The sequence below is a fragment of the Schistocerca gregaria genome, chromosome 2, assembly GCF_023897955.1.
Source record: "Schistocerca gregaria isolate iqSchGreg1 chromosome 2, iqSchGreg1.2, whole genome shotgun sequence".
Taxonomy (NCBI): domain Eukaryota; kingdom Metazoa; phylum Arthropoda; class Insecta; order Orthoptera; family Acrididae; genus Schistocerca; species Schistocerca gregaria.
In genome coordinates this window covers 626,083,938-626,108,015 of record NC_064921.1, presented here as the reverse complement: position 1 = coordinate 626,108,015, position 24,078 = coordinate 626,083,938, and the positions used below count along the sequence as shown (strand labels likewise).

General features: G+C 44.7%; 1 protein-coding gene across 3 annotated transcripts in view; it reads right to left on the bottom strand.

Moving 5' to 3' along the window:
• LOC126334634 (SET domain-containing protein SmydA-8) overlaps positions 1 to 24,078 on the bottom strand; it is a 280,691-nt gene that overhangs the window by 208,818 nt on the left and 47,795 nt on the right. For all 3 annotated transcript variants that reach the window (XM_049997070.1, XM_049997072.1, XM_049997071.1), the window contains exon 2: positions 5,336 to 5,473. In XM_049997070.1, coding sequence (XP_049853027.1) covers positions 5,336 to 5,473 — 138 coding nt within the window. The remainder of the gene's footprint in view (positions 1 to 5,335; positions 5,474 to 24,078) is intronic.

Here is a 24,078-nt window from a genome sequence, read left to right as displayed (position 1 = left end):
TATACCAGTGCACTGCGGCGCAGGGCTACAGCAACCTTATAACGATATTAACAATAAAAAAGAGCCCTACGTTGCACAATGCTCTTTGTTGATAAAACATTACGCATTTCGACCGATTAGGGCATTATCAGGTTATCTGGAACTACAACAGGAAACTGACAATAGAAATTGGATGAAGAAACAATTAAGCTTTGTCGCCATGTATCGACGTCGACGTATTTTTTATTTAATGACAACTACTTTGAACAAACTGGCGGAGTGGCTATGGGGAGTCCTTTATCCTGATAGTTCCAGTTTGTTTATGGAAGATTTTGAGCATACAACACTGAAGATGGCCTCGTGGAAGGGATGCCTGGATCATTTCCCAGATCATTTTAATTGTCTGCATCCAAATATTCAGTTCACGATGGAAGTCGAAAAGAATGGAAAACTTCCGTTTTTAGATGTCTTGGTCTACAGGAAGGATGATGTGGCATTAGAACACAGCGCTTATCGTAAGCCCAAGCATACATATCTATAATCTTCATGCATCAAATTGCCACATATCGTACCAGCTCAAAGGAGTGCTACATGTATTGTTAAAAGGAGCCTATGCCATTTCACACGTAGATAGTTTGGCACAACTGCATCATCTAAAAGCAGTGTTCAAGAAGAATGTTTATACCGACAATCAGATCCGTCATGCTCTACAGATTACAACCAACAGAAGATGCAAGCAAATCGGTGGCGTTCCTACCTTTCGTGGGAAGCATATCGTCCAAAACAGGAAGAATTTAAAGAGATATGATATTAAAAGTGTATTCCGTCCGCTAGGTAAGACTAAAGCGCTTCTGGGCTCAGTGAAGATGATTTCGATTTGAGGAAGCTCGGATTCTACAAAACTCTCTGCTTTTGCCGGATAGCCTATATTCGGCAAACGATTCGTACGATCCAGGATCGACACGTGGAGCACCATCGTACCATACGTTTATTTCAGCCACAAAAATCTGCAGTTGCGGAACATTATCTCACTGAAGGACGTAAAACGTAGTACGATGAGATGCAAGTGGTCGCCCTTGCGACGCGTTTTGGGACTGTGTAGTGAAAGAAACCATTGAAATCTAACTATCTTAGGCTGTTTTGTTTGACGTTAAAAACAACTATCTTTATTTCAGTCATCATAAGGAGTCAACAGTTTCCGTGAGTTTTCACCACTCGTGTGCTGTCGTGCTTTGCACTAGAGGTCAGTTATGTTCGCGCATGGTCCTACAGGCGGAGTAAAAAGGAGCTGCCGCTGCGTGTTTGATATCAACCGTCCTATGCTCTGTTATGCCAACGTTGCCTGGATCTCAGCCCCCCCCCCCCCTCTCCCACCGCTTTTATAAGGCCATCCAAATCCTTGAACGCCACGCGCTCCACCTTGCCTTCCGTATCTGCCTTCCATCCCCCACATGGATCCTGTATGAACTCATCCCCTTCCCCTCACCTCCTCCTTTTCCTCCAACATATCTACATCCTTTACACTGTCTGCAGGCTTGATGTCCCAACCCCCTCGTGTCCTCCTTCCTCCTCCGCCCATTGCGGCGCCTCTATCATTGCATCCCACCCTCTTTCCACAACCACATCTTCCATATTCTCCGTAACGGCAATTTCCAGCACCTCTCCCTCCTGGATGATGAACTTCGCCGTGAAGTCTACCCTTCTTACCAACTGTAGCCCGACCTTGTTTCCGCCCCTCACCAGGGCCCCCCATTCCTCATCCCCACCTTCCACCTGAGCGATTTTTCCCCTTTCCCCCCCTGAGTCTCTGCAGTCCCTCCTCGGCTTTTTCCCTCTCCCATCTTTCCCTCCCCAGGCCCCTTCGGTGTGCCACCCACCTCATCCCACCTTCGCCCTTCTCTACCCCGTTTCCCACACTGCCCCTTCCCCTTCATGCCCCCTGCTCCCTTCTCCCTCGTCTCCCCATCCATGGGAGATCGTCCAAGTTTTTTATTCATCATCGAGTGTGCTGCGTCAGTGTTCGTTTCGGTGCAGTTCTACAGTGTCGGCAAGTGAGTGGTTTTTAATTGTGTGCACGAATTGTATATAGTTTTGTTGTCCATGGTTTTTCCATGCTGCACTGCCCGTTGAGTGGCTGTATTAATCGTTCTGCAACTTGTTGTGCTCTTGTCATACTTGGGCTTGTGTCTTTTAATACTCACAGTGTGTGTTTTTTTGTGTAAAATATTTTTTTAATCTCCATTTTGTAGTCACTCCTTTCTTTTGTATACTGGGTGATCAAAAAGTCAGTATAAATTTGAAAACTGAATAAATCACGGAATAATGTAGATAGAGAGGTACAAATTGACACACATGCTTGGAATGACATGGGGTTTTAATAGAACCAAAAAAATACAAAAGTTAATAAAATGTCCGTGAGATGGCGCTTCATCTGATCAGAATAGTAATAATTAGCATAACAAAGTAAGACAAAGCAAAGATGATGTTATTTACAGGAAATGCTCAATATGTCCACCATCATTCCTCAACACTAGCTGTAGTCAAGGAATAATGTTGTGAACAGCGCTGTAAAGCATGTCCGGAGTAATGGTGAGGCATTGGCGTCGGATGTTGTCTTTCAGCATCCCTGGAGATGTCGGTCGATCACGATATACTTGCGACTTCAGGTAACCGCAAAGCCAATAATCCCACGGACTGAGTTCTGGGGACCTGGGAGGCCAAGCATGACGAAAGTGGCGGCTGAACACACGATCATCACCAAACGATGCCATCTTTCGGACATTTAGTGAACTTTGTTTTTTGTTGTTGTTGTTGTTGTAATAAAACCCCCATGTCATTCCAAGCATGTGTGTCAATTTTTACCTCTCTATCTACATTATTCCGTGGTTTATTAAGTTTTCAAATTTATACTGACTCTTTGATCACCCGTTACTTTCTTCCATTATGTTCCCCCTTGTTTATGTCTATGTTCACAAATGTTTCTCCTTTTTTTTAAAAAAATGTCTTCCTGTACACTTGTAGCATCTCTCTGCTGAATACCAGCGCCTATGCTGCTGCTAGCCCACCCCAGATGGGGAATTAAAATCACATAATTTCAGATCCGGCGAGTGAGTGCGACGGCTTATTCACTTGAAGATGGCGACCAGGTGGACTGCCGAAATATTGTGTCAGGATGACATATTGTTTTGGCTGGAGATCCGATATAGGTATCATGAACAATGTGCCGTTTGTCAAAGTCGCTAATCTCAACGGACTTCCCCATTTGCAGGCCGTATCTTCGCTAGGGTGATCCCCCGGCCGCGTCTGCTCTGCTTAAATGCTTTTGGTACCGCGTCACGTGCTGGGGACGCTACCAGACGGCATCCAACTTCGCGATGGTCTGTGGTCATAATGTTTTGTCTTATCAGTGTACTTCCTGTCTGTGTAATCGTTGATTTACCTAGCGTGAAGTGGGTCATCAGTCATATCACCGTAGAATAACACCTCTCCCATAAACTGAAGACCGTGGAACAAAGTGCCGTGTATCATTTTCATTAGGAAAGTTTCCGTTTAGATATTGTACTGCATAATTATTTTTACTTTATCTTCTTATTGTATATCAGATTCCCGACTATGTTTATTGTTGTACGAAGCTCTGCCACATTTCTTTATCTTGTTCCTAATTTTTTTCTGTTTAACTGTTCTACGTTCGCATACTTAAAACCCTTACATCTGTTCTTGTACAACATTCTTTAATAATATCTATACATTTTATTTCCCATTTTTACGTGGGTGTAGTTCGCTTATGTGAATTCCTCTCTCTCTTCTACAATCATTTTCTACTGATGGCTTTGTACCTGCATTTGGCGCCACATAGTGCGTGTTAGCTTTAGTAACCCCATGGGTCGCTTCCAGTTCCATCGTTACTGTACACACAGACTGTGAGCGCATATTGGTCCCTAGCGCATAGTTCCGGAATCATGTTTTCAGCTTATGAGCGTGACCCACAAGGCACGAGGTAAATGGACAGTTGCACTAAGTATCCTTCTGTAGGTTTATTTTATGTGGTTTTTATACCGTTTTCGACGGTGTTCTTCACGGTCAGTTACTGAGTGTTTTAGGCGTACTTGATGAATGCTTTTTGGTAGGAACTCCAAGGTTTTATTCATGAGATGCTATCCTTCTCATGTTATATATTACGTTTTTGTCTTAACTTTTAGGTATAGTAGTTAATATAACGCCAGATTATTTCAGAAGATCATTTACTATTGTAGTTGCAAATAACATGATGATGCCCTACTCATCTGAAACGCGTCGTTTTTGGACTAATAAAGAGAATTATGTAGCTTATGACTGTTTCTTAATGTGAAAGAAAACAGTGTTAAAGTTCATAAAATTACTAGATGATATTTGCTCAAACGTTATTTTTATCATTTGTGGGTGCACGACTGAGACAATTACATAACAGGGCGAGAGAATAGTAAAAATTTGACGCGGCGCGCGTGCGCATCAGCTTAGGTAGTTTTTGTAGGCGTACTTGAGATTCTTCCGTGGCTTGATAGACCACAAGTGTGTCGTATCAAACCTCTTTGTCGACTTCCACGCACTTATGTGGTACTTCGCAATCAGTTATCTATTTACACCCTATATGGACGAGGCCATCAACCACACAACAGTCAAATGGTTCTAAGCACTATGCGACTTGACATCTAAGGTAATGTAATGAGCGTATGGCATTGGTGGCCGGGAGACCCCTCGCAGGGTGGTTCGGCCGCCGCTCCACAAGTTCTTTAACACCGCTACGGCGACTTGCGAGTCAATGGGGATGAAATGATGATGTAAGACACACAACACCCAGTCATCTCTAGGCAGACCCCGCCGGGAATCGAACCCGGGACCCCGTGAGCGGGAAACGAGAACGCTACCGCAAGACCACGAGCCGCGGACACATCTGAGGTCATCAGTCCCGTAGACTTAGAACTACTTTAACTAACCTAAGGACATCACACACATCCATGCCCGAGGCAGGATTCGAACCTGCGACCATAGCAGCAGCGCGGTTCCGGACTGAAGCTCCTAGAACCGCTCGGCCACAGTGGCCGGTGATAGTCAATTACCACTTGACAGTTGCCGAGGAGTCGCCACCGAAAGTTGGTGGATGCATACCAGTTTAACACTACGGCTACAAACCTGACAAGATTTTTATTTAGTCAACGAGACCACGTCTTCAGACCTAAACAAAATTTCGTTTACCTTTCGCCATTTTAAAAGCAGGAGCGTTACAGTCTAAAGTCGAAACAAGCTTTTTGGGGGTACCGGCTGCCTGGTAACTTGGTTTAGGAGTGATGGTGTGAGGGAGGACAGTGGCAGGACTGACCTTGAAGGGTCTGCAGAGCGGCCGGTGTGCGCTCCAGTGCGCCCGCTGGTGGTCCCTGCAGCAGTAGAACACCTGCTGGCAGCCCCCGCAGCGCTGGCTCGCCTCGCTGCCGCACTGCGCGCACCGTTCCGGCGCCATCTGCACACCACAGACGCGCGCCGTTCGCATTACAATGCAGTTACGTACACCGAAACGACGACACCAGTCACACCTACAAAGTACACTGAAGCGCCAAACAAACTGTTATAGGCAGGCGTATTCAAATACACAGACATCTAAAAAGACACAGAACGGCGCTGCTGTTGCCAACGCCTATACTGGGTGATCCATTGATGGTGACCGGGGCAAATATCTCACGAAATAACCATAAAACGTAAAAACTACAAAAAGCGAACAAGGTGGTCCAACTAAAGCATTCATATTTCTTTATGTACTGCACGAATATGTAATAAAAAATGGGGGTTCTTATTTCAAAAAACGCAGTTGATATCCGTTTGACCTATGGCAGAGCCATCTAGCGGGCCAACCATAGCGCCATCTGGTTTCCCCCTTCAAGCTAGACGAGTTTCGTTCGTTGTAGTTTTTCCGTTTGACGCTTATTTCGTGAGATATTTGCCCCTGTCACGATCAATGGACCAACCAGTATAAGAGGAGAAGTGTCTGGCGCAGTTGTCAGATCGGTTACTGCAGCTGCAATGAAAGGTTATCTAGATTTAAGTGAGTGTTATAGTCATCGCACGAGCCATGGGACACAGCATCTACGAGGTAGCGCCGGCCGGAGTGTCCGAGCGGTTCTAGGCGCTTCAGTCTGGAACCGCGCTTCCGCTACGATCGCAGGTTCGAATCCTGCCTCGGGCATGGATGTATGTGATGTCCTTAGGTTAGTTAGGTTTAAGTAGTTCTAAGTTCTAGGGGACTGATGACCTCAGATGTTAAGTCCCATAGTGCTCAGAGCCATTTGAACCATTTTTACGAGGTAGCGGTGAAGTGGGTATTTTCCCGTACGACAATCTCCTACATCGCTGCGGCTGGAAAAAAATCCTACAAGAACGGGACCATCGACGTCTGAAGAGAATAGTTCAACGTGACAGAAGTGCAACCCTATCGCAAAGTGCTGCAGATTTGAATGCTGGGCCATCAACAAGTGTCACCATGCAAATCATTCAACGAAACATCATCTATATGAGCTTCCGGAGCAGAAGGCCCACTGGCGTCCCCTTGATGACTGCTCGACAAAAAGCCTTACGTCTCGCCTGGACCCTCCAACTCCGACATTGGACTGTTCATGACTTGAAACATGTTCCCTGGTCGGACGAATCTCATTTCAAATTGTATCGAGCGGATGGACGTGTATAGGTATGGAGACAGCCTCGTGAGTCCATGGAACCTGCGTGTCAGCAGGAGACTGTTCAAGCTGGTGGAGGCTCTGTAATGGTTTGGGACGCGTGCAACTGAAGTGCTGTGGGACCCCCGATACGTCTAGATAATACTCTGACAAGTTACAGGTACGTAAGCATCGTGTCTGATCACAATCATCCATTCGTGTCCATTGCGCATTCCGACGGACTTGGGCAATTCCAGCAGAACAATGCGACACCCCACACATCCGCAATTGCTACAGAATGGCTCCAGAAACACACTTCTGACTTTAAGCACTCCCGCTGGCCACCAAACTCCTTAAAACTGAACATTATTGAGGATGTCTGGGTTGCCTTGCAACGTGCTGTTCAGAAGATATCTCAACCCCTTCGTATGCTTACGGATTTACGGACAGCCCTCCAGGATTCATGGTATCAGTTCCCTCCAGCACTTCTTCAGACATTAGTCTAGTCAATGCCACGTGGTGTTGTGGCACTTCTCCGTGTTAGCGGGGACCCTACACGATATTGGACAGGTATACCAGTTCTTTGGCTCTTCATTGTAGTTTACAAGTAGCTGTTAAGCAGTGCATTCTACACAGCCGATGATTAGCTGGAAAAAATTGGCCGTGTGCGAGTAGGACTCGTGCGCTGAGGGTTCCGTACAAAACTAATTATGTGTCCAGATAGTTCATCCATGCTGGGAATCGAAAATCTCGACGACTTTTGCCTGTATCCATACTGGAAGGACAACGAGCCCGGGAATTCCAAAATCGTATCAAAATCTGTACAGTAGTTCTTGGCACTAGGCCGTAAATACAAAAAGCAAGCATACAGGTGACATAGTTTATGTAGCGTAGTATAGCTGCCCCTGACAAGGATTTTATGCAACACATAACACCTTCAAAAACCACGTTTGAGATTTTCGTATTCTTTCACTCACTACACGTAAATTAACAGTACTACAGAAAAAAATGAACAAGACCTTCTCGTATGGAATTTGACGTCTTCCAGGATTGTGCTGTGGTATATTTCAGCTGGAGGCCACGGTTTACAAGTTACTCGAGAAAAAACATATAAAAGTGATCTTCAAAAGCGTTTTACTCAAATAACTCTAAAACTATGGACTCCAGGGAAAATGTGTCCCAAAATGTATTATAATTAAGTTTCGTACAAAAATTTCCTGTTAATTTTTCTGAAAGACTAACAACTTGGACCTAGCTAGAGACAGAGGATAAAAATTTCGCGTATGATTTTTTAAGGCCCCTGCTCATAAATATGGGGAGATGAGTCAATCTGCAAAATGTGATTTTTTCCGCCTTGTACAAACTGTAGCGATTGATCAATGAGAGGATACGGAACAAAAAAGATCTAATGAACTTACATCAGGAAATGCACGGTTTTTATGCTAGAGACCATATATTCAGTCATACGTTGTTACAGAAACTGTATGTGCACGGAGAGAATATTTAATAAAATATTTTTATTTGCTTTTTAAAGCATGACTGCAACTTACATTTTATGTTTGCACGCTTTAATAATTTTCTGTTGTGCTTTTGACAGATGATGAATGCTCCGTAAATTCTAATGGCAAAAAGACATTTTTTTGTGTGACATAATTACAGTTTAACGATTTCAGTTTTTTTTACCTTTACTTGTATTGTGAAACCTTGGTTCTTGGCAAATTTCATGATTCTAGGACAATCGAAAGTAGTCTACAAGTTTTGATGAGTGAGTCAGAGTATGAAAATATGTGACATAAACGGCCATATCTTTAGCCATATCTTTCAACTGCGTTGACTCAGTAGCATAAATGTTTCACACTGCCTCAGTAAGTGGCATAAATTTCAATCTGGCACTTCAACTTGTCCCTTAAAAAGAGGAGCCTTAACAGTCGCACAGACAGCCGGACAGGCGGATAACAAAGCTAGGATACAAGAGTTTCGCTTTCACTGATTGAGCTACGGAATCCCTTAAACACAGGGGAAGGGTGTCGCAAAAAGGTAAAACAGGTAAATGTGGCATTACTGGTAATATAACATCTCTGTCATTTGTCATCACTATTTTGAATTTTTAACACTTCAATAAAGCTCTGCAATTGATAATACTAATATCTTCCATTATACTGATACCAGCAAAACTGAGAATAATGTTACATTATGGGAAAAGGTCTGTAGGGAGTCTATAGTGGGCACGGCGACAGACTGAGAGCTCAATCGACAGCGTAGCACTAGCTTTTAAGATTCTTAAATAACTCCTTTGAAACCATTATTGCAAATTAGGGAGAAAAAGAATGGGGCTGAGCTATTTTAAAGGGTCTGGCACTGTATTCGAGAGGATGGAGGCTCCAATCTCCATCTGGGCCTCCTGATGTACTTTTACCGTTGTTTCCCCAAACTACTTCAGGCAAATGCCTGGTTGATTCCTTCTATAAGGCCACGGGCGACTACCTGTCTCATCCTCGTCCAAAATAGACCAGTATATGTGTATTGCGTTCTTAAGCTGTAGTATAAGCTACAGTGAAAAACGTTACTGGCCATTAAAATTGCTACACCAAGAAGTAATGCAGATGATAAACGGGTATTAATTGGACAAATATATTATACTAGAACTGATATGTGATTACATTTTCACACAGTTTGGGTGCATAGATCCTGAGAAATCAGTACCCAGAACAACCACCTCTGGCCATAATAACGGTCTTGATACGCCTGGGCATTGAGTCAAACAGAGCTTGGATGGCGTGCTGGCCAGGGCAGCAGTGGAAGATTTTCTGTATCCAGAAACGCGAGGACCTGCAACATGCGGTAGTGCATTATCCTGCTGAAATGTAGGATTTTGCAAGGATCGAATGAAGGGTAGAGTAACGGGTCGTAAGACATCTGAAATGTAACGTCCACTGTTCAAAGTGCTGTCAACGCGAATAAGAAGTGACCGAGACGTGTAACCAATGGCACCTCATACCATCACGCCGGGTGATACACCAGTATGGCGATGACGAATACACGCTTACAATGTAAGTTCAACGAGATGTCGCCAAACACGGATGCGACCATCATGATGCTGTAAACAGAACCTGGATTCATCCGAAAAAAATGACGTGCACCCAGGTTCGTCGTTGAGTACACCATCGCATGCGTTCCTGTCTGTGATACAGCGTCGAGGGTAACCGCAGCCATGGTCTCCGAGCTGATAGTCCATTTGCTGCAAACGTCGTCGAACTGTTCGTGCAGATGGTTGTTGTCTTGCAAACGTCCCCATTTGTTGACTCAGGGATTGAGACATGGCTGCACGATCCGTTACAGCCATGCAGATAAGATGCCTGTCATCTCGACTGCTAGTGATACGAGGCCGTTGGGATCCAGCACGGCTTCCGTATTACCCGCCTGAACCCACCGATTCCATATTCTGCTAACAATCATTGGATCTCGACCAACGCGAGTAGCAATGTCACGATACAATAAACCGCAATCGCGATAGGCTACAATCCGACCTTTATCAAAGTAGGAAACGTGATGGTATGCATTTCTCCTCCTTACAAGAGGCATCACAACAACGTTTCACCAGGCAACGCCGGTCAGCTGTTGTTTGTGTATGAGAAATCGTTTGGAAACTTTCCTCATGTCAGCACGTTGTAGGTGTCGCCATCGGCGCCAACCTTATGTGAATGCTCTGAAAAGCGAAAGAACTTGCCCCCGTTCAAACAGCCGTGTACCGCAAGTCTCTAGAGGAACGGAAGGTTCCAAATGATTGGAAAAGAGCACAGGTAGTCCCAGTCTTCAAGAAGGGTCGTCGATCAGATGCGCAAAACTATAGACCTATATCTCTGACGTCGATCTGTTGTAGAATTTTAGAACATGTTTTTTGCTCGAGTATCATGTCGTTTTTGGAAACCCAGAATCTACTCTGTAGGAATCAACATGGATTCCGGAAACAGCGATCGCGTGAGACCCAACTCGCTTTATTTGTTCATGAGACCCAGAAAATATTAGATACAGGCTCCCAGGTAGATGCTATTTTTCTTGACTTCCGGAAGGCGTTCGATATAGTTCCGCACTGTCGCCTGATAAACAAAGTAAGAGCCTACGGAATATCAGACCAGCTGTGTGGCTGAATTGAAGAGATTTTAGCAAACAGAACACAGCATGTTGTTATCAATGGAGAGACGTCTACAGACGTTAAAGTAACCTCTGGTGTGCCACAGGGGAGTGTTATGGGTCCATTGCTTTTCACAATATATATAAATGACCTAGTAGATAGTGTCGGAAGTTCCATACGGCTTTTCGCGGATGATGCTGTAGTATACAGAGAAGTTGCAGAATTAGAAAATTGTAGCGAAATTCAGGAAGATCTGCAGCAGATAGTATCTTGGTGCAGGGAGTCGCAACTGACCCTTAACATAGACAAATGTAATGTATTGCGAATACATAGAAAGAAGGATCCTTTATTGTATGATTATATGATTGCGGAACAAACACTGGTGGCAGTTACTTCTGTAAAATATCTGGGAGTATGCGTGCGGAACGATTTGAAGTGGAATGATCATATAAAATTAATTGTTGGTAAGGTGGGTACCAGGTTGAGATTCATTGGGAGAGTCCTTAGAAAATGTAGTCCATCAACAAAGGAGGTGGCTTACAAAATACTTGTTCGACCTATACTTGAGTATTGCTCATCAGTGTGGGATCCGTACCAGATCGGGTTGACGGAGGAGATAGAGAAGATCCAAAGAAGAGCGGCGCTCTGCATCGCGGTGTAGCTTGCTGTCCAGGTTTCGAGGGGGTGCGTTTCTTGATGAGGTATCGAATATATTGCTTCCCCCTACTTATACCTCCGGAGGAGATCACGAATGTAAAATTAGAGAGATTAAAGCGCGCGCACTGAGGCTTTCAGACAGTCTTTCTTCCCGCGAACCATACGAGACTGGAACAGGAAAGAGAGGTAATGACAGTGGCACGTAAAGTGCCCTCCGCCACACACCGTTGGGTGGCTTGCGGAGTATAAATGTAGATGTAGAAAAGCCAATCATTTGAATATCACAGCATCTTCTTCCTGTTGTTTAAATTTCGCGTCTGTAGCACGTCATCTTCGTGGTGTAACAATTTTAATGGCCAGTAGTGTAGTGCTCCTTTCCGATGCCCACCTTCTCAAATGTGCATTCAGCCAGGACTTCGTTTCTGTTGATGACAATGCACGACGACACGAACTGCGCAGGTGGAGGAGCGCTTGGAACCAGACGATATTCAGCGAATGGAGTGGCCTGCCCATTTGCCTGACTTTAACGCCACAGATCTGTACTGCAGCACATCCGCATGTACGCCATACCACCAGAACTCGAGCTCCTTAACCGACCTCGCGGACAGCGTGGCAGCACGTCGCGGAGGCAGCGTTACCCTCCGTGGTCATCACGCAAGCTGTTAAGAACCATGTCCCGCCCTTTGCAGTGTTCAGGAGACCATCATAAATACCGGTGACTATGAATAAAAGCGTTAGTTTGCTCGTCTCATTATGTATTTCTTTTGGTTACCTTCTGTGTTATACAGTAGTAGTTCTTTCTATGTATGGTCCACATTTCATCAAGCTATGCTTCTTAGCAATAAGACATCATGCGACAGTTACTTTTATCTTTAACTTTTGCATTACTAAATACATAAATAAGTAAGTTTATGGTGCGTGATTTAATTTTACGAAGTGAGAAAGGAAGATAATTTCTGATCCAACAGAAGCAGGTAGCTCATTCATCACATGGTTTGAAAAATGTACGAGGGTCACTCCAAAAGAAATTCACACTATTTTTTTTAAATCCATCTTTTATTCTACATGTTTGAAAGTTTTACATTGTGTAGATACATCCCTTAGGAACAATATTTTCATTTCTCCACGTAATTTCCATCCCTCTCAACTGCCTTACGCCATCTTGGAAACAGCGCATGTATACTCGCACGGTAAAATTCTGGACCAACCTGTTGGAGCCACTGTTTTGCAGGGTGCACAAGGGAGTCATCATCTCAAACCTTGTCCACGAAGAGAGTCTTTTAGTTTCCCAAAGAGGTGATAGTCACATGGAGCCAGGTCAGGACTGTGAGGTGGGTGTTTCAGTGTTGTCCATCCGAGTTTTGTGATCGCTTCCATGGTTTTTTGACTGACATGTGGCAGTGCACTGTCATGCAACAGTAAAACATCCTGCTTTGGCCAATGTGGTCGAAGACGACTCAGACGAGCTTGAAGTTTCTTCAGTGTCGTCATATATGTATAAGAATTTATGGTGGTTCCACTTGGCATGATGTCCAGAAAGAAGAGTCCTTCGGAATAGAAAAACACTGTAATCATAACTTTTCCAGCAGAAGGTGTGCTTTTGAATTATTTTTTTCTTGGGTGAATTTGCATGATGCCACTCCATTGATTTCCTCTTCGTCTCTCGTGAAAAAAGGTGAAGCCATGTTTCATCACCTGTCACAATTCTTCCAAGAAAGTCATCTCCACCATTCTCATACTGTTCCAAAAGTTCGCTGCATACCGTTTTTCTTGTTTCTTTTTGAGCCACTGTCAACATCCTGGGAATCCACCGGCGCAAACCTTTTTTAACGCCAACACTTTCAGTATTCTACAAACACTTCCTTCCCCTATCCCAACGTAGCGTGACAATTCGTTCACTGTGATGCGTCTGTCAGCGGTCACCAATTCGATAACTCTGTGCACATTGGCTGCAGTGTGTGCAGTACGAGGCCTGCCGCTGCGAGGACAATCCTCAATACCGACGTGCCCGCTTTCATCATGTAACCTGCTTGCCCACAGATTAACTGTACTGCGATCGACAGCAGCATCTCCTTACATCTTTTTCAACCTTTTGTGGATGTTTCCCACTGTCTCGTTTTCACAGCACAGGAATTCTATGACAGCACGTTACTTCTGACGAACGTCAAGTGTAGCAGCTATCTTCAAGCCATGATGTGACGGAGCCACTCACGGGAACAGGTTGAACTAAGTTTGAAAACAAGCGGGAATGATGTATCTACACACTGTAAAAATTGCACACAAGCAGAATGAAAACTGTATTTTTGCAAAAATAGTGTGCATTTCTTTTGGAGTGAATCTGGTAAGAAATAATCACTTCATAAATCGAAACCACTAGGACATAAGATGATTCACAATTTAGCATACTCTACACTGCATTTCCAAAATATGTTTACAGATCATCTGAATATTCGATAGTTGAAATAATTACCGGCTAATAACAGTAACCAAAAAAAAATTTAGTACATTACTGCATATTCGTTGCAATAGTACCATAGCGACGTATGGATTGTTTGTCATTATCAGCGGAATAGAACATTTTCCACATGCTTAACTATACTTAGAACTAAACCTGAGGGACATCAAGCGAGATGAGGTAGTGATTAACGCAGAAGGGTCGTAATGGGAAGGAATTTCGTTCAGATCCACATCTGGACAGCTACATTAAAGTTATCCGTTTTCAAGCACTTAGTTTAATTGTCCCGTGTGTTGCCAGACAGACGCCACAAACCACGTCAGAGGCTGACAAACTGTTCATAAACCGCAACAGCAAGTGTGCCTCGTATGCGGCCAGAGTTTTGGCTTTCTTGCACAGCGGCAGCATAGAGTCGCGGCGCTGCCGTTGCCTTCCTGTGCTGGCGACAACTGCGTGCTGCACTCACTGCTCAACGTGCATGCGGACTGCTAGCGAATTTATGCGGCTATAGATTGAAATTCAGAACGATATTGTTTTCTGGATATTCTCTACACCAACCGCCGATAGGTCAATCAAAATCATGATGCACGTCACAAAACACTCAAACTCACAGGTGGGCTTTTTTTTTTTTTTTTGAGGTAGTATATTAATCTGTGTTTTTGGAAACACTTGCATTCCAAAGGAAAATCGTAAAACTCACTTAAAACAAAACTAGTCGGACTATTTGAACAAATGATATGGAACACGTAAACACATTTGGTGGTAGTAATAATAGCAACAGTTTCACGTGTCTCCAAGGCCTGGTGCAAGCCTGCCAGCTAGACGGCACTTCGTCCACTTGTCAGTTTCTAACCTTCCCTGTTATTCGGCCGTATAAAAGGGACCGACAGTTTAATGTGGAATGCGAACTAAATTTTGTTTCTGATGAATCTCGACGTGATTGAGAGGTGAATGTTAGGTTGAGAGATAGAAGTACAGTTAGTGTTCGGCTAGGTCAAAGTGATTTCTAAAGATTTTGCAGCAGAGCCATAGAGAGGGTTACTGCGTTACTAGCGATCATTTTGGTTATTTACAGCTAGAACACGAAAGAAGCAGTCACAGACGGATTCTTTGTGCTCTGTGTCAGAAGAATGTTGAGAGCCTGCGCGTCCGCAAATTTACTGCCGTAAACACTCGGTTCCGGTTTATCGCTTGCGAGCACCTGGAGCAAACAGGAGGTGCGGACTCTAAAACAGAGCTGGTCGCTCACAGCGGTGAGGAGGGTGGAAGAGGTGGTGAGGGTCGGGAGGGGTGGGGGGGGGGGGGTGGGGGAGGGCAGCTGCTAACGACGGCTGTCTGCTGCCGCTGCCCGTGGCAGGCCCGGCCTTCAATTTAGCAGACCGCGGCGGAGGCCTGCCTACTTGGGCAGCTCAACGGATGCGGTTGACTGGGGATCAAATCAAAGTTACAACTACAGCTCTGTCTGCAGTTACATTCGGGGCTATCATAAGAGCCGACAAACAAATCGGAGGCTTTACGCACGGAACAGAGTGTGTGGTCGTTTGGTCCTGAATACATGGACTTCAAATAATAGGAATGGTGCCGTAGTTTCTGCCATAATGCCGGTAGCATGAACTATCCTCAAGCCTGCTGTAGACAACCTTTGCTCTGCACACTTCAGCACAAATCCTAACCCTGTTGTCATCCTTTAAAGTTGACATATTTAAGAAGGTATGAGGTTCAGAACAGTAAAAACAAGTCTGCCGTCACTAGTTGTATTTGTAGTTTTCATTTCTCTAGTGTTAAAAGTGGTGTTTGTTTACATTTATGTATTCCTGTCCATTGCATGAATGCCTGACGTAGGTGCATCCCTACCCAGTTGTATCTCTCACATGCTATTTAGTTTCGTAAACATGTAAGAGGGCAGAGGTAGTAGGGACAATCCATAAACATATATACGGCTTCAGAGAGACAATGCTGTGATTCGAGATTTAGTAAAGTCATCAAATGATCAAAAAAAATTACAAAATGATTTAGACAATACTTCTGCAAGGTGCGAACAGTAGCAGCGGGCTCTAAACAATGAAAAGAGTGAGGTCATCCATGTAAGTACTAAAAGCTGTCCGTGAATGTCACACAAATCAAAGGGCTGTCAATTCAACTACCTAGGAATTACAATTGAGGAGCGCCGGAACAAAACCCGATATATCCACTTTTACTGTATTCGCGTGTTTGAGCTGTAGGGGGGAGATACGGGAGAAATAATACATGCTGCCACAAAATCATTTTCAGCACAACGCCACATCAGGTGTTTTATGGTGTGTTTCTTCTTTTTCTTGCTTGTGGAGCCATTTAGAGATCACTATTTATTACTTTCTATATTAACAGCAAATGCGGATTTATGTTGCGGGGAAAGCAAACCAAAGACTGCGCTTTATCGCTAGAAACGTAGAAGCCGAAACAAGTGCACTAAAACGACTGCCAACACTACGGTTGTTCTGCTTCTTTATTGCTCTACAGTATGTGATCTTTGGCAGATGTGATTGACAGAGGTCGTGGAAAAGCTATCGCGAAATATGGGAGAGAGTGTCACGGTTACGATATGCAGATTGCGGTGGCAGATATTAGAACAAAGGCGTCTTTCGTTGAGGCCACATCTTTTCACGAAATTTCAGTCACCAGCTTTCTCCTCTGAACGCGAAAATAATTTGTTGACGTTCACCTACATAGGGAGAAGTGATCATCCTAATTAAATTAGAGATCACATGAATTTTAGTACCTGTATAATGGAACTCTCTTATTTCCGAAGGGAAACGGCAGGCATGGTCTGTGACATGAGCACTCCGTCTTAAAGCCACAAGTTTCCCGTCGGGACCATCCGACCGTCGTGTCATCCTCACTCTCTGGTCGTTACGATGGTTTTCTTTGACCGGAGCCGCTAGTACTCGGTCGAGTAGCTCCTCAACTGGCATCAGGAAGCTGAGTGCACCCCGAAAAATGGCAACAGGGCATGGCGGCCTGGATGGTCACCCAACCAAGTGCCGGCCACGCCCGAAAGCACTAAACTTCGGTGGTGACATGAGCGTGAATATTATTTACAGTAACAAAACTAACAGATGTTTTATCCACGGACAGTAACAGGAGACTCGTGTCCTTATTTCTTGCATTGCCTGCCGCTATAGCCGAGCGATTCTAGGCTCTTCAATCTGGAACCGACCGCGCGACGGCTACGGTCGCACGTTCGAATCCTGCCCCAGGTATGGATGTGTGTGGTGTCCTTAGATTAGTTAGGTTTAAGTAGTTCTAAGTTCTAGGGGATGTTAAGTCCCATAGTGCTCAGAGCCATTTGAACCATTTATAGAATGATTTACGACTCACCTGTAACCTAAAAGAAAAGTGATGGTATGATGTATCCTGTAAGATGTAATAGTGCAGAGGACTAGTTTGGCCCTAACCAAGTCGATTCTAACATTTTGTGTTCTTGAATCTGCATATTCTCTATCTGAAATTATTACTTGAGGACCTCAACAAATTTGTGGGTCGTTAAAAATAATAAACCGCCTGTAATAGAAGAGATGTGTTTCGTAGCAGCGAAGATAAACAAGTGTTCATAGCTTTTAAGGTATGGATTTTAGAGTTCACGTTTATTAGACATTTTTCCTTCTTTTGGTCCATACACTCTTAATATTACAAAATAAGTGAAAGGAATACCTTTTCTTTACTCTCCCCTTGGAGTTATGAACATAGTTTATGTAATTATTAACCAGACAGTTACAGCAACGAGCTATAATTTTTAAGTAGAACAATATTTTCTTCTACCATGCACATGATATATGTAAACTGTCTGTGTACAAATCAATTTAAATCAAATTGGTATCAGTTTTGGTTAGGGAGTTAAAACATTCAATCTTTTAGATGTGTTGGAACATCCTGCACATAGCTGGCTGGGTTCAGTTGAATGTTCTGGTGACGGACTAGTCAGTTAACTAAGATGGCCAGACAAGTGCCCAGTTTCCTGAATGCACAGCTCAGTATACCTTCTAAGCGACCAGCGGACGAGGTGTCACGGAACTATGAGGTTCCTTGATGGGCTATTTGAAGTCGTGCTCGGTTAGACTGTAGAATGTATCCTCACTCTGTCATACACAAAGCAGGTCGTAACGCACAAACAAACGAGGTTCTGCTTGCCACTGTCACGGAATACATACGACATTCTAATCTATTGAGCACATTGACAGTTTGTTGATGCTCGGCGGCTGCCGACACGATGCCACTGGCGCGGCTGTCGCTTGTACCGTGAGCTACCCTAATCGAAGAGCTCCATCAGTGATCAGGTTCCTGCGTGCTGTATAGCAAACTCGAGAAAAAAATGTTTTTTTTAATGATACTGCCGCCATTCGCCTATAATAATTGTTATTTTATTGTTATATAATCCATATTTCGGCCTTAGGCCATTTTCGAGTACAGAAACTTAATTAGATATCAACAGATGACCTATAGGGTCCAGAAATGAAAGACCTCAAAATATTTAGGCCTTTTAGAGATGTTCTCACTTTTAATAATGACAGATTTGGCCTATATGACCAGATACACTTTTTCAACAAGAACTTGAATTTCATACCAGTCTGATGTCTTTTAAGTGAAGACATGGAAGTGTTTGTTATCCCATGATTCTCATGCCGGCTTACAATAAATTCCTGTTACAGGAGTCCTGCCCCAGACCCCTTCAGCTGACAGGATCATGTCGAGCAGAGATGCGTTGAGGAGCATCTATTTCCGGTGGTGAGCGACAAGAAAACATTATTCAGAGTGACATGTTTATATCTGATGTACAGAATGATCTTGTGGTGTTCCCATATCGCTGGCAGCTCAGTCGGGGCGGCGAGTGCGGGCTCCGTCGGCAGCAGCGTGTGAGCGTACAAGCTGTGGCGGGAGATTGAAGCGGCAGTTTCCTGCCGCAGAGCACGCGGCTGCCGGTTGCTACAGGGCCGTAGCGGGCGAATAGCGTTTACGCGGCTTTGGAAAAACCCGAGCAGGAGCTAGGCAGGGCGCGTTAGGCTGTGTTTTCGCGTTTGGAGGAATTACATGCCAGAGAGAATTGATAAAAACCTAACTAAGAGTAACACGGAGGTGCGGCTTGGCGCTCAAGGGCAGAAAAATATGTAAAACTAAATTATCTAGATGCACCACAAATATACACTCCTGGAAACTGAAATAAGAACACCGTGAATTCATTGTCCCAGGAAGGGGAAACTTTATTGACACATTCCTGGGGTCAGATACATCACATGATCACACTGACAGAACCACAGGCACATAGACACAGGCAACAGAGCATGCACAATGTCGGCACTAGTACAGTGTATATCCACCTTTCGCCGCAGCAATGCAGGCTGCTATTCTCCCATGGAGACGATCGTAGAGATGCTGGATGTAGTCCTGTGGAACGGCTTGCCATGCCATTTCCACCTGGCGCCTCAGTTGGACCAGCGTTCGTGCTGGACGTGCAGACCGTGTGAGACGACGCTTCATCCAGTCCCAAACATGCTCAATGGGGGACAGATCCGGAGATCTTGCTGGCCAGGGTAGTTGACTTACACCTTCTAGAGCACGTTGGGTGGCACGGGATACATGCGGACGTGCATTGTCCTGTTGGAACAGCAAGTTCCCTTGCCGGTCTAGGAATGGTAGAACGATGGGTTCGATAACGGTTTGGATGTACCGTGCACTATTCAGTGTCCCCTCGACGATCACCAGAGGTGTACGGCCAGTGTAGGAGATCGCTCCCCACACCATGATGCCGGGTGTTGGCCCTGTGTGCCTCGGTCGTATGCAGTCCTGATTGTGGCGCTCACCTGCACGGCGCCAAACACGCATACGACCATCATTGGCACCAAGGCAGAAGCGACTCTCATCGCTGAAGACGACACGTCTCCATTCGTCCCTCCATTCACGCCTGTCGCGTCACCACTGGAGGCGGGCTGCACGATGTTGGGGCGTGAGCGGAAGACGGCCTAACGGTGTGCGGGACCGTAGCCCAGCTTCATGGAGATGGTTGCGAATGGTCCTCGCCGATACACCAGGAGCAACAGTGTCCCTAATTTGCTGAGAAGTGGCGGTGCGGTCCCCTACGGCACTGCGTAGGATCCTACGGTCTTGGCGTGAATCCGTGCGTCGCTGCGATCCGGTCCCAGATCGACGGGCACGTGCACCTTCCGCCGACCACTGGCGACAACATCGATGTACTGTGGAGACCTCACGCCCCACAGTTGAGCAATTCGGCGGTACGTCCACCCGGCCTCCCGCATGCCCACTATACGCCCTCGCTCAAAGTCCGTCAACTGCACATACGGTTCACGTCCACGCTGTAGCGGCATGCTACCAGTGTTAAAGACTGCGATGGAGCTCCGTATGCCACGGCAAACTGGCTGACACTGACGGCGGCGGTGCACAAATGCTGCGCAGCTAGCGCCATTCGACGGCCAACGCCCCGGTTCCTGGTGTGTCCGCTGTGCCGTGCGTGTGATCATTGCTTGTACAGCCCTCTCGCAGTGTCCGGAGCAAATATGGTGGGTCTGACACACCGGTGTCAATGTGTTCTTTTTTCCATTTCCAGGAGTGTATATAATAGATTAAAAGTTATTGTTGTCTTAAAAATTGTAAATTTCTGAAAGTTGAAAAGCTAATATTTCGGCAATTCACTGGCGAATTAATATGAACAAAGTGTTTACACATGCGGCTAGTAGAGTTGCATGGAACAATGATAGCCAATGTAGCATAGTGTGTACCATTTTTGAATGAGAGGTCGGAAATTGGGATTCGACTTAGAAAAACTGTTTTTGGTAATCAATAAATTTAAAGAGACGAAACCAGCGGCAGCATTCTAATGTTTAAAGAGGTAGATCAGTAATTAAGTATGTATTTTTATTTGTTTATTTATGTTTAGTATCAAAAATCAGGGAAAAGCAAAATCACGCCACAAGAACATCATTGTGAACAAACGGTGGCATATACAAAAAATTGGACTTTAAATTGTTATTGCCCTGAAAATTTCCATACTTTTCAATATATCACATATGTTTTTGTGTTTAGTTTTAGAATATTCCTAATTTTTGTCAAACATCGTGTCGGGGGTGGATGGGGCGGCCATCTTTGATGACAGGGGGGTTGGTTTTCAGAGACGCTAAGACCCGGACGCGCCGCGCATCTCGGGGTAGTAGTGGGTTGGTAGCGAAGTTCGGGGACAAGTATGTGTGTAGCGACGTTCGAAAACGATCACGTTGAGCAGTGGTTAAGGACAGCAGACAAGAGTGTACTTTGTGAACTGTGGACAGACTGTCGAGTGCAGTGATCGCGACATATGAATTTTATAGTAAAGTGTTGCAGCGTCAGTTATTGACGGCCACCCTTACGTAGAAGCTCCCCTGACTGCATTTTGAGTGTTTACTCAATATAGTGAAGACTATTTGTGATAAAATGGAAATAAACTACTTGTACAAATTGAAAATGAACGTTAGTGGCTCGATATTTTTTGAATTTCATTGCCATACCTGCCTGCATTTTTTTTTATATTTTACTTCAGCTTAAAAAATTTAGTTTACGAGGTGTGAGCTGGCACCCTATGACGAAAAAGGTAGCCAAACATCGAAACCAGCCAGAACTCCGGCCCGCTCAATTAAAATGGTTCAAATGGCTCTGAGCACGATGGGACTTAACTTCTGAGGTCATCAGTCTCCTACAACTTACAACTACTTAAACCTAACTAACCTAAAGACATCACACACATCCATGCCCGAGGCAGGATTCAAACCTGCGACCGTAGAGGTCGCGCGGTTCCAGACTGTAGCGCCTAGAACCGCTCGGCCACTCCGGCAGGCCGTCTCAATTAAGCTGAGTGTAACAAACACATATGTTTTGGCGCCATAGCACGTGGGGGCTCGAGCCAAACTACTCGTACTTCAATGTTAGTGCTCAGTACCGTCGTAAGCGGGCACACCTCTGCACGCCAGGGTGGCTCGAGTAACAGGCGCGACGTCTCGCCCGATCGGTACGTCGTGGCCCTGGAAGACGGCAGCGGACAGCAGCTCTGCGAGGCGGTCTCTGAAGCGCTCTCGTTGACGATGAGGACGTGCGCCCAGGAGATTCGCCCTTCAGACAGATCTGAAATACGCGATGCGGATCTCGAGCCACAGCCTCCTTGTAAAGCTTGCACCCGATCGGATCACGAGACGTGGAAGTTCGCTGTGGAAGAGCCCTTACAGCGAGACTTTGCGATTTTATGATTAGTTGTGCAGAGGGTCGACTGACATGGTCTCACCTGAACCACCGAAGAGCTGCAACTGAGATCACAGACTCAGGAAAGTGTAGTATTTATGCTGGCACTATCCGTTTGCTCTGCTGTGATGGATGAGCAATGATGCAATGTGTAATAGTTTTTTCATGTGGTCAGCTCTCCTGGTGGCTTAAGACTTTATTAACTTCATATTTCAGATGCTCATCTCTGCTGCTTCAGCGGCTGAGTATTTAATGTTGCACAGTAACTAGGCTTTCTTGTGACTGTTCTGTCAACAGTATGGCGGCAGCTGTCTGTTGCCACCATGTCACTGTGCTTCGTTTGTAGACTTGGGCGCTCGGCCAGCCCTGTTTGTGACAATCGCTTCTGCGTTCTCTTCGTCCTGCTCAGCATTTCCCCCTAGCTGGCAAACTGCCAGTCACAAACTAAGGCGGTTTGGCCGCTGGCGTTGCAAGCAAAAAAATTTAACAAATTTTTAGTATTCACCTGCCATGCTATTCAGGAGCGATACTCGGAAGTCACTGGTGTCAACCTTACATCTATGCGGCAAATAGTACAGTCACAAGTTCCATCCATACGAACTTGGCAGGAACTGCATGGGAAAGACTTACTTTCTGCGAATGTTCGGTGAGTAAATCACTCATAATGCCTTACAAACTTTTATGTTCGCTGATGAATCAACATTAATAAATTATGGTGTCGTGGTCCCTCAAAATATCCTAGGCAAGTACGTCATATCAATCGTCACGGGTGGTGCTCCATTAACATGTGATGTGGACTCTATGAAGATCAAATCATCGTTCCATACTATGTGGCAGGTATTCTAAATGGTGAGCTGTATCGAGTTTTACTGTCGAAAATTTGGAAATGTCAGCCTAGACGTTAGAGGCCGTACGTGGGTGCAGCATGATAGTCTCCCAGGTTATTCTGCGCTTGATGATGCTCAAGAACAGATTTTCTGGAAGATGGGTTAGGACGCCTGGTCGTCAGGGAAATCCCACGTTGTTGTCCGATTGAACACCAGCAGAATTCTTTCAGGGCAATCTTAAGAACTGTGTCCATGTCACAGAAGCCACAGACACAGACGATTTCAAACAGCGCATTGAAGAACCTTGTCACTCCACATCAACAGCAACTTTACATATCATCCGCATGCCATTTAGAAGGCACATTGAGTTGTGCATTGTAATAAAACTGCCTCTTGGATATCTTTTCCCTTCCCTTGAAAAGACTACATTTATTTTATGCTTAATTAATTGTTTGATGCACAATCCTACAATGCAGCTATACGAGTAAATAGTCTGCTTCAGGCAACATTTGTAAAAAGTGAGTTTGCTATTGTGTTCTGCACTCAGTAACAAGTTTGGGAACATGCTAGGAATATTTTTGCTTTCAATAATTACTAAGTAATCGGTCTAAAAGCCTTACGCCAATGAGTTCAAAGAGTATTTTGCAGCTTACAAATTTATTTTCGACAAATCAGCTAACAATTTTTAAATAAACATGTTATTAAGAATTCATAAAAATTGTAGAAATACTTTTCGTTCTTTCTTTTGACTACAATTAACTAAAATATAATATGTATTGTTATTTTCTGGAAACATGTAAATTACTTCGGAATCGTTAACGAAATTGTATCGGCAACCACACAAAACTGTAAAGCATTATTTTGGTTATTTTTGTACGTATATGAATTAATTTTGTTTCGCACTTTTAACAGTCATTTCTTAAAATATGTAAATTCTGGTCGGCAGTGACTGTTGTAAATCATATGAACACCAGCGGTTTACGTACAGCGTAAGGGCAGTTTGTTACCAACCATCAACATCTCAGCATGTGGAACTTGGTTTATACGTTGTTTTTCTTTTCGCCGCACATCTTGCGTGCAAATAAACCAATTCTG